The sequence below is a fragment of the Tachysurus vachellii genome, chromosome 22 (assembly GCF_030014155.1).
Source record: "Tachysurus vachellii isolate PV-2020 chromosome 22, HZAU_Pvac_v1, whole genome shotgun sequence".
Taxonomy (NCBI): Eukaryota; Metazoa; Chordata; class Actinopteri; order Siluriformes; family Bagridae; genus Tachysurus; species Tachysurus vachellii.
Genome location: NC_083481.1, coordinates 5089306 through 5100000, shown reverse-complemented (window position 1 = coordinate 5100000; position 10695 = coordinate 5089306). Strand labels below are relative to the sequence as shown.

Genomic DNA, 10695 nt, shown 5'->3' with positions numbered 1-10695 from the left:
GTCGTGTGTTTGGTTCTCCAGTGAATTATTGTGTTGATCAAAAGGAAACGGTGAGCTAACGGTTGAGGGGGGGAAAACAAAAAGGAATCACCTGACGTTACGGTTCTCCTAGGGAAGTTATCGCCCGTATGCCGAGTAGGAAAGGGTGTGAACTAAAGGTACTGTGCTTTTATATCTCCTTTTTTTTTTTTTTTACTGACTATAAAGCAATCAGCGTTCCACAATTATCAGCGAAGTATCGCTGGAGTTAAGAGGATAATCTTTTAGAAGTACAAGAACAAAACCAGTACTTGTTATTAAAGAGTGTTTATGTGGCAGTTGGAGACACGATGCTTCATGTACGATGTATCTAAAGTATTATCACGATGTATTGGTGGATCTGCCAAATAAACGCAGGTTTAAAATACAGATTTAATACATATATAACATCTGACACTTCCAGTCAGTGTTTGTAGCTGTTAAATAATAAAAAATAAAAAAAAAACAAATAAAAAAAGATTTCTATTATTTCCGATACGATAACAATTGCAAAAGGTTTCATCCCAAAGCCTTTTTTCTTTTTCCTTAGATGCTATAATTTCAACCTCGCTGATGCTCTGAGAGAACTAATTAATTAGTTTAATTAATTAATTAGTCAGAACTAATTAAACAGCGTCGATCGAGCACATCGATTTTACTTACAGATATAAACGCACACTGGTAACCGTAACTGATTCAGGAAACCTCTGAACAAAGTCCAGTTGTATTTGTATTCAAGCACAGTCATATTTACATGTTTTTAAGAGCAGACACGTGATTGACTTTTCGCTAGTCAGTTATTAGCATCAGATTTGCGGACGCAGCGCTGATGCGCTCGAATTAAATCACTTTCCCGCGTTCACACACCACGCTGTTGCAGGGCTCTTAAGTTTTAAAGACAGGCAAGAGTGACATCTCCAAACCCCCCACCCCCCCTGAACAATTCCAGGTTTTGCTTTTTTTTCATTGGTTGTTGCGTTAAATCTTACCCAGATACAATAGCTCTATTTTCTGATTGGCTATTGTGTAGCCTCTTTTTTTTTTTTAATTGGCTGATAAGTGTCAGGCTCGACTAAGAACTCCAGGGGAGACGCGCTTGATTCCTGCTCAGTTCCATAGAGACAGCGGGGCGGACAGATACATTTTGGGCGCTGCGGCTTATTAAATATATGATAAATAGTCACATGCGTGACACTTGACAGCCCTGGTGTTGTGGTTGAAATGAATCCTGATTCTACCCAACAATGTAAAAGCGCAAACTCCGTCATCAGTGTATAAGCATGTTTCAGTCTGTGACCTTTTTGAATTAATCACGCGTTCATGACGCCGTTCTGATAGCGAAGAGATTTCATCTCTGGCTCGCGGCCATTTCAGAAACCAGCCTCCAGTAGCACAGCTGACATTTCAGGCCCGTACTGTATGTCTCGTCTGGAAACAGGAAGCAGCATCCCGGCGCACGGTGCTGTTACATGACACCCCTCTGATATCCATTAATGTCAACCAATTCAAGGCTGAAAGCAGTGTCATGGCGGCTTTTAATGGTTTTATCAGAGTAACGGGAAAATAACCAAAACAAATAATATGCCACATTATATTAGACACTGTTCCTGACACTCTGGTATGTACATGTTCGAAAGGGGAGAATAATGGATGGTGGATCAATTCAATGGCGTCAACGTGCATCAAACCAGAGCGTTGATGTTTTTGGTTCTCTTGTTACTGCTAGCTAATGCTCCTCCTCCTATAGAGTTTAATGTTAGAACTGGATACGTTTTAAATGTAGGCATGAAAGGGTTAAGAAGTGTTCACACTTTAATTCTGCCTCACTTTTTTTTTTTTTCTTTTCCCCCCACAGCAAAAAAAAAAGGCTTCTTGTTAGGAATGTCGGCACTTTTGTGAGCACCAGAGTGAAGGCAGCGAGTCTTATCTAGGAGTGAGCTTTAGCTCTAGAGTTATTCAGCTACCATTCACCTGCTGCGTCACTGTTAAACATTAAACAAGAGCAAAGTTGAGGCCCTTTTTTCTTTCCTTTTCAGAGAGAGACTGGAAGCGTTTACGTCCGACTACATGAACCGCACGTCAACTGCCATGAATTAACAAGTTTTGATCTGCTATTCATCTGTTTTCTCTCTCTGTCTCTCTCTCTCTCTCTCTTTCTCTAGTGTCATTCAAGCACCACTACCACTACCTGTTGATAAGGTAAGACCTCTTCTATATGTCATTTTTCACAATCTTTGGTATTTCTGAAACACTTCAAACGATTCCCTAAATCTTTTCCCTGCCTCGTCCGTGTACCCGAGATCTTACGTGCACACGGCTCCACGCCGAGGCGTCCGTGTTGTCTCGCCGCGTAGCACGTGTGGCTCTTTTTTACTTTCATGCTTATCTTTAGCTCTGTACCGTCGTTGGCTTGCAAATCATTTTCTTTAAGGAGTTCCATATAAGGATAAAACCTCCATCTCCTTTGGACGGGCCGTGTATAATATACGCTCACTTCATAATGCTTCAGTAAAAGAGCACACAGACGAGTCATTACTTGTTTATTAACATCATAGATATAAAATAGTCCAGTCTCTACTGTGTTTTTGCCATGTTTGGACTGATGCTCTGTATTTGATCATTTTATAATAAAACCCTGTAATATATAATATCTCTGGGTTATACACACACACACACACATCGTCCTAGCTGAGATGTTGGTAAAGATTGATGCAGCCTGTGGGAAACGAGGAAGCACTCGCTTTTTTCATCCTCATACGAAACCGGACTGTAAAATGTAGAACAATCCCATATAGACCGTGTTAACTCACGTGTCAGACAAGCGAGGCTTCCGAGAGACTTCCCAGCACGTGGTAAGCTTATAAACATGTTATGGTCATGTGACCTACTCAGACAACGCACGTGTATGTATAATAACCATCATCATAAGGATTTATTTGTATGCCTGAGGTTAACGTACACACCGTGAACACGTCTCTGATTATAAACAGTTTACTCGATCAGAACCACCGCAGGCTCTCAGTAGAAACAGGTCTTTTAATCCCACAACTTGAGGATATCTCAGTTTATTCCGTTTAATAAAATAACTTAATAAAGCGTGATCGTGATTAAAGCGTGCTATGCTCGCATAGAATAGAGAGCGTTCAGTCGCTGAAGGTTAGTTAATTAGAGTGTTTATGAATAATGTACAAACCTGCATCAATAATGCAGGCAGACTTTTCCTCATACATCGCCTGGGTGGGATCGATGTTCTTAGAGGACACGAGCGGGAGAGGAATTGAGTCAGCGTGCTGATCAGTTCTCATACACACACACACACACACACACACACACACACACGTCTTTCACTGAAGGCAGGAAAGAGCTGCGTTCATGCTCAGAACACTTAATTAGATTTTAGCTTGCTCACTAATGCGATTAAGTCTTTTCACCCTGCCTTTGAGCTTCCTGAAGATTCCTGTCTCTACTTGTCATCTGTAGTCATGTTTATAATAATTATAAGACGAGAAGTGGTACGGACGTTAGATAAAAAATAAATGAGTCAAATGGGCAAACGATACAAACGTGCCACTTTTACCGTTAGCAGACATGTGGTGCTGCCAGTTGGTCAGTCATGGATATTTATTTTTATTCATGTGAAGTGCCGTGTGTTCGTCCTCATGGTGGTGAAGATCTGCTCGTTTGAGATTTAGTAAAAGTGCAGCTAATTTTTTAAACAAAAACAGGAGCTTCATTTCTATCTCAATATTCACGTTCATCCCGAACTAAAACCTCTGACGCATGGCTAGTTTACGAGACAGCGCTGTGTTTACGATAGTGTTACTCGCTAGTCGCTCTCCTTTCGGCGTGTCTGTTCTACCATACACAGGGTGTAGTCCGTGCTGCTTTGCTCCCGCCCTGAGGAATGTGGGCCTGCCGGTGCTCTGCACGTTTATAGCCGCTCATAACCGTGCTCTCACCATCACCTATATATGTGACTGCAGCATCTGGGGCTGTCAGTTTGAATTGACCAGTTCCTGTGTCCTTTCACATGGGCCCTGGGATCTGGGAATCCCACATCCTGTGAGAGTTTTCCAGCATGTTGTCATTTTCAGTGTTGATGGGCGAGGCCCGGGTTTGTGTCGAGTCGACATAGGGTTGGATTTGTTCAAGCAGGAGGGAAAAAAAAGGCATTAGCGTTGACTATAAATGTTTTTCTGTGTATTGTTAATCATTAATTGAACCACTGCTAGCTCTGTGTTTCCTACCAGAATTTCTCCTTGAAGCACAGTGTGTCTGTCTGTGAGTGTGTGTGTGTGTGTGTGAGTGTGTGTGTGTCTGTCTGTGAGTGTGTGTGTGTGTGTGTCTGTCTGTGAGTGTGTGTGTGTCTGTCTGTGAGTGTGTGTGTGTGTCTGTCTGTGAGTGTCTGTCTGTGAGTGTGTGTGTGTGTCTGTCTGTGAGTGTCTGTCTGTGAGTGTGTGTGTGTGTGTCTGTCTGTCTGTGAGTGTGTGTGTCTGTCTGTCTGTGAGTGTGTGTGTGTGTCTGTCTGTGAGTGTGTGTGTGTGTCTGTGAGTGTGTGTGTGTGTCTGTGAGTGTGTGTGTCTGTGAGTGTGTGTGTGTGTGTCTGTGAGTGTGTGTGTCTGTCTGTCTGTGAGTGCGTGTGTGTGTCTGTCTGTGAGTGTGTGTGTGTGTGTGTGTGTCTGTCTGTGAGTGTGTGTGTGTCTGTCTGTCTGTGAGTGTGTGTGTATCTGTCTGTCTGTGAGTGTGTGTGTGTCTGTCTGTGAGTGTCTGTGTGAGTGTGAGTGTGTGTGTCTGTGAGTGTGTGTGTCTGAGTGTGTGTGTCTGTGAGTGTGTCTGTGAGTGTGTGTGTCTGTCTGTGAGTGTGTGTGTCTGTCTGTGTGTGTGTCTGTGTGTGTGTCTGTGTGTGTGTCTGTCTGTGTGTGTCTGTCTGTGTGTGTGTGTCTGTCTGTGTGTGTGTGTCTGTCTGTGTGTGTGTGTCTGTCTGTGTGTGTGTCTGTCTGTGTGTGTGTCTGTCTGTGTGTGTGTCTGTCTGTGTGTGTGTCTGTCTGTGTGTGTCTGTGTGTGTGTCTGTCTGTGAGTGTGTGTGTGTGTGTCTGTCTGTGAGTGTGTGTGTGTCTGTCTGTGAGTGTGTGTGTGTGTGTCTGTCTGTGAGTGTGTGTGTGTGTGTCTGTCTGTGAGTGTGTGTGTGTCTGTGAGTGTGAGTGTGTGTGTCTGTCTGTGAGTGTGTGTGTCTGTCTGTGAGTGTGTGTGTCTGTCTGTGAGTGTGTGTGTGTCTGTCTGTGAGTGTGTGTGTGTGTGTCTGTCTGTCTGTGAGTGTGTGTGTGTCTGTCTGTCTGTGAGTGTGTGTGTATCTGTCTGTCTGTGAGTGTGTGTGTGTCTGTCTGTCTGTGAGTGTGTGTGTGTCTGTCTGTCTGTGAGTGTGTGTGTATCTGTCTGTCTGTGAGTGTGTGTGTATCTGTCTGTCTGTGAGTGTGTGTGTGTCTGTCTGTCTGTCTGTCTGTGAGTGTGTCTGTCTGTCTGTCTGTCTGTGAGTGTGTCTGTCTGTCTGTCTGTCTGTGAGTGTGTCTCTGTCTGTCTGTGAGTGTGTGTCTCTGTCTGTCTGTCTGTGTGTGTCTGTCTGTCTGTGAGTGTGTGTGTCTGTCTGTCTGTCTGTCTGTCTGTCTGTCTGTCTGTGAGTGTGCGTGTCTGTGAGTGTGCGTGTCTGTGAGTGTGCGTATCTGTGAGTGTGTCTCGTGTGTGTGTGTGTGTGTGTGTGTGTGTCGCTGATTAAAATCATTCCCTATTGTACACCTTTCCCTAAGGTTCCACTCATCCGATGTTGCTCTGTTTTGACGTTGGTTTCCATTTTGCCCTTCAGGTTGCCGCAAACACACCCAGTATGTACTCTCAGGAACTGTTTCAGCTGTCCCAGTACCTGCAGGTATGGAGCCACACTGACCCCTAGTGGCCACTTTTTAAATTATGGACCTAAAGTGACCTCCAGAGTTTGACATCTCCAAGGAATATTCCTCCATATTTATTAATGATGCTAAAATGAATAGTCAGAGCAGCTGATGAGCTTTAATGCTGTTTTTTTCTTATTGGCTCAATTTTCACTTCTGCAGGAGGCCTTACATAGGGAACAGATGCTGGAGCAGAAGTTAGCCACACTGCAGAGGCTCCTGGCCAGCACACAGGAGGCCTCAGAGAGCAGCTGGCAGGTAAAGGCTTCGAGTCGGTCTACACTAAAGCGTTAGTGCTTGTAGTTATTATTTATCATCGTATGTACATGCATGATGTTTTATCGTTCATTTCTTGGTCCTTTAAAAGGATTCGTCATTTAAAACACAGCACACTGATCACGATAAAGTATTAACTAAAGATTATATTAAATGTTTTTTTCCTCCTGAAACCTTTTTGTTGGGTCCAGTTTGATCCCAATCCTGAAGCATTATCTCTCTATATTGTGTTGTATCTAAAAGACTCTAGATAACGGAACGGAAGTCTCCCTCATCCAATAGATTTTCCACGTATACTTCGATATATAAATCTTCATGTCATTTCTTCCTGTGTCGTCTTTAATCAGCAACTTCAGACGTGCTAGTAAACAGTTACGTAACAAAGCAGACATAACCAAATTGTACCAAAGAAGTATATATTTAAAAAAAAAACAACAAAAAAAACAAGTCTGCTGGTGGTAAAAGATCCCAATTTTTCAGTGTGAAATAGGGCCACTGTTAAAGATTCACTCTTAGATGGTGGGAAGTGCTTCTACAAAACGGGGGACTTGTAGACAGCTTCTAAGACTTAGGATAAAATCCTGATTTAAAATCCTGAATCCAGAATTATTTTTGTTTGTGTTGTCATTTTGCATCTCTGCAGGCTTTAATTGATGAAGACCGGTTACTCTCAAGGTTGGAGGTGATGGGGAACCAGTTGCAGGCGTATTCAAAAGTAAGGCTTTTGTTATGCAATTGTTTAAGTAAAAGGTCACAATTCATCCCAGCATTCGACAACTAACGTTTTACGATCCACCCAGAACCAAACGGAGGATGGCATCCGAAAGGAGCTTGTAGCCTTAACAGAGGACAAACTAAATTATGAGACTACAGCCAAAGAGTCCCTGAGGCGGGTTCTTCAGGAGAAAATCGAGGTGGTCAGGAAGCTGTCCGAAGTGGAGGTAAGCAGCACATAAATCGACTAAACGTCTGGCGGACGGATTTTGTGACCGGTCTGCATGCGAAGACACTGAATTGCCTGCTTCGACTGCTTTTTCAGCGGACTCTCAGTAACACAGAAGACGAATGTACGCACCTGAAGGAGATGAACGAGCGAACTCAGGAGGAGCTGAGGGAGCTGGCCAACAAATACAACGGAGCTGTGAACGAAATTAAGGATCTCACTGACAAGATCAAGGCAAGACCAATCAGCCCTTTCCTTCAGAATGTAGACGTGTAGAAGAAACTTATTTCAGTGCGTTTCATGAACTTTTACCTTCCCTGCCTTTTTTCTCTTAGTTGGCTGAAGGCAAGCAGGAAGAGCTGACGCAAAAAGGGCAGAACGAGAAGAAGGAGCTGCATCTGCGAATCGAGGAGATGGAAGAGAAGGAGCAAGTGCTTCAAGCTCGCATCGAGGCACTACAGGCAGACAACGACTTCACCAACGAGAGGCTCACAGCTCTTCAAGGTATAACGGGTGTGGTGCACACACACACACACACACACACACACACACACACGTGCACACACACACACAAAAGAATTCATAAGCCTGGTGGGACAAGCAGAGAACTATTCTGGATTTTCCTTCACCTTGACCACACCACCAAGAGGTGGAAGTTTTTTATACAGTGCAAATGTTTCGCTCTAAATAAAGTTTATAAACGGGAAGAAGAATCTCTGTGACGCAGTATTAACTTAAAAAGCCACAAAATTCAGTTTGTCTAAGCAATTATTTCTTTCTTTTTGGTCATCTTTCATTTCCTCCCCCCCTCATTGTCGTTTTTCAGTCCGGTTAGAGCAACTACAGGAGAAAAGCATAAAGGAAAACAACAGTTTAGGTGAGTTGGGTCGGGTTGCTCATGGCGGTTAGTCTCACCTGCTAACTTTGCATCACCTCTCCTACTAATTTGGCATGATCGCTTTCCTTCTGTTGCCTGTTTTTACTTTTTCCTGTTCGTCCAACACCAGTCTTTGCCTCCGGTCGTTTCTGTTTTGAAGGTTGCAATGTGTTGTTCAACTGTTTGGATTCACACACACTGCATTTTCCCCCCAGATAAAGCAGTAAGCCATTACTACCGCAATACAAGGTCTTGTAGCCTGTATTCATGTTCTACTTGGCCGAGTTGTTCTGTTTTTAAAGAACCCCCTCTGAAAAGGGAGCGACTGACGTAAGTCGTAGTGAAAGTTACACAATTACATACGACTCAGAACCACCAGAGCTGCATGCATGGTTATGTAGTAGTTTCTTCATTAGCCGGCAAGTGGCATGTGGTAAACCACAAACCATCAGCCACTTTGAAGAAGGGAAATAGTGCTTCAGGGTAGTATAGAGTGCACAGGACTTTGTTCAGAATGTAAACTCAGGAACAGGGAAGGCTTGGTTTCATGCTAGTCATGAAAAAGTTGGAGTAGCTATACACAGTACGCAGAAGCCTTTGGCATACAAAAACTCGCAATAGAACGAACGACGGAGGAGCACAGGGGGAAAAATTAACGATGCAAAAAATAAGGGAACATGTTAGTTAATGATGTTCAACTCTAACCACTCACACCGCCTCCATTTCAGCAAATTAACACTCGTCTGCTTTCAATTTTAAAACGCACTCCTTTTCAGTCACTAATCAAGAAATATTATCCAGATGTATTTGTATTGATGGGAAAATCTAACTCTGTCTTAACCTAAAAGGTTTTTTGTTAACAACTACTACTAATAATAACAAAGTGTTTGTTCAACGTAGCAGTAACATCTTATAGTCCAACAGGAGGTTTAAAGGGCTATATAAATAAAAGATTAGCTTGGATGAATCTGTTTAATAGATAATGAAAGAACATAAAAAATATCAGTGAATACATTCCTCATGAAATTAGAGGGGTATGACATCTATGAGGCACTTTGAGAATTTACAGATGTCTTGGGAGAAATTTACTAGTCAGCAGAGCAGTTTTAATTATTCCGAGTCTTTTAAACAGGACCAGGCTTCCTTCAAACTCCGAAGCCAAAGTGTTCTTTTATTCTGTGAATGTGAATGTTCCTTTTTTTATTAAGTCAGTCAGTTCTGGGAACATGTCCTGAGTTTGTCAGAGCACGTTAAGTAAAGAAAGGTTAAGGTGTCATTTCAGTGGCGTTTGCAGCTTCCCGTGTGTGTGTGTGTGTGTGTGTGTGTGTGTCCGTCTTTGTCCAGCCCTGTGCATCTCTGTCTCAGTCCCAATGTCTCTCGCATTCTGTGTTGTAGAGCTGGCTTTTTATATTTATTATGATGATGATGTTTTTTTTGTGGTTAATTCCAACCACCACTTAATACCCCTTGACTTAACGTAGAGGCAAATTCTCCGTTCAAAGCCAATATTATTATTTAATGGTGGGTTTTCCTTTCTTTGTTAGACGACTTTCTTTTAAAGAGTGGAGGGGACTGCACTTTAATCCAGCAGTTCATTGAGTGCCAGCGTGAGTACACAGAATTCTTTCCACTGCCTTCTACAGCCGCCCTAATGAAAAGTCTTACTAATGGGCTTCAGAGCCACCGGAGAGAGATTGTTCATGGTTAAGAAGGGAATTTATAACACGCTTCGGTGTCAGCTCCGCACCTCGTCTGCAGGGTTTTGTACGATTTCAGATTTTGACGTTCTCTCCGTCGGCTGTCCGAGCGGTTCGTAGTTGATGCGGATTCACGGTTTTAATTTAGCCGTCATGTCGCTAATAGACCACCGGTTTGTTTAGTAAATCGAATATAATTTAACATGCTTTTAGTTTTGTATGCAATTACCAGTTTGCGTTTATGTCCAAGTCTTATCAAGTCCGTCCACTGGACCTGGAGAACGCCTGTGTGATGTATTACAGTATGTACAGTGAAGTGCAGTAGAGAGGAACTTCCTGCTAAGTCATGCAAACTTTCAACACTAAATCTGTGACGTTTATCGATGATCGATTACGGAGATCTGACTAGAAGCATTAATACGACACCGCTATAATATCACATCTTTTCTATCGTCTATATTTAAAACGCGATTTCTTACAGAAGTCCATACGATTCTCATATTCCCTCAGCACTGAAATTCCTTTCTGTCCTTTAACGGACTGCGCCGTGAATTAGACTTGCATGTCACCTGTTACCATCTCACTTCTCACTGACTTTGGTTTCACTTTTATTGTGGGTTTTCCCCTTCACACGCATGCCCTTAAGATCTAACCAGCATTGCTTTTAATGCGCTGTACTTTCCATTCATTTGTAAAACACCTGTAATATTTTGGAATACTTGGTGCGACTGATGGAGCGTTACATTCAGAGCTGTTAGCCGACGTCATTGCTGACTGTTTATCGCTCAGCTGTACACGGTTTTAAACACCCGGTCATGCTTTTCTCTCTTCTCTAAATAGCCGTGAAGCAGCTGAAAGGAGCCATGGATTCTTCCATCCACAAGCTGTCCAACTTTGACGGTAAGAGGAGGCGATTAATTAATCCCAGCCTCAAATTGTGCT

At 42.9% G+C, this 10695-nt stretch overlaps 1 protein-coding gene across 14 annotated transcripts in view; it reads left to right on the top strand.

The window, feature by feature from the left end:
- slmapa (sarcolemma associated protein a) overlaps window positions 1-10695 on the top strand; it is a 53504-nt gene that overhangs the window by 27729 nt on the left and 15080 nt on the right. For 7 of the 14 annotated variants that reach the window (XM_060858448.1, XM_060858443.1, XM_060858441.1 and 4 more), the window contains 10 exons: window positions 2181-2217; window positions 5876-5938; window positions 6123-6218; window positions 6880-6951; window positions 7037-7177; window positions 7276-7413; window positions 7515-7683; window positions 8006-8056; window positions 9601-9663; window positions 10594-10653. In XM_060858448.1, coding sequence (XP_060714431.1) covers window positions 2181-2217; window positions 5876-5938; window positions 6123-6218; window positions 6880-6951; window positions 7037-7177; window positions 7276-7413; window positions 7515-7683; window positions 8006-8056; window positions 9601-9663; window positions 10594-10653 — 890 coding nt within the window. Of the gene's footprint in view, window positions 1-15; window positions 159-2180; window positions 2218-5875; window positions 5939-6122; window positions 6219-6879; window positions 6952-7036; window positions 7178-7275; window positions 7414-7514; window positions 7684-8005; window positions 8057-9600; window positions 9664-10593; window positions 10654-10695 lie in introns of those variants that run through there. The other 7 variants (XM_060858446.1, XM_060858445.1, XM_060858453.1 and 4 more) reach the window with 4 other exon arrangements.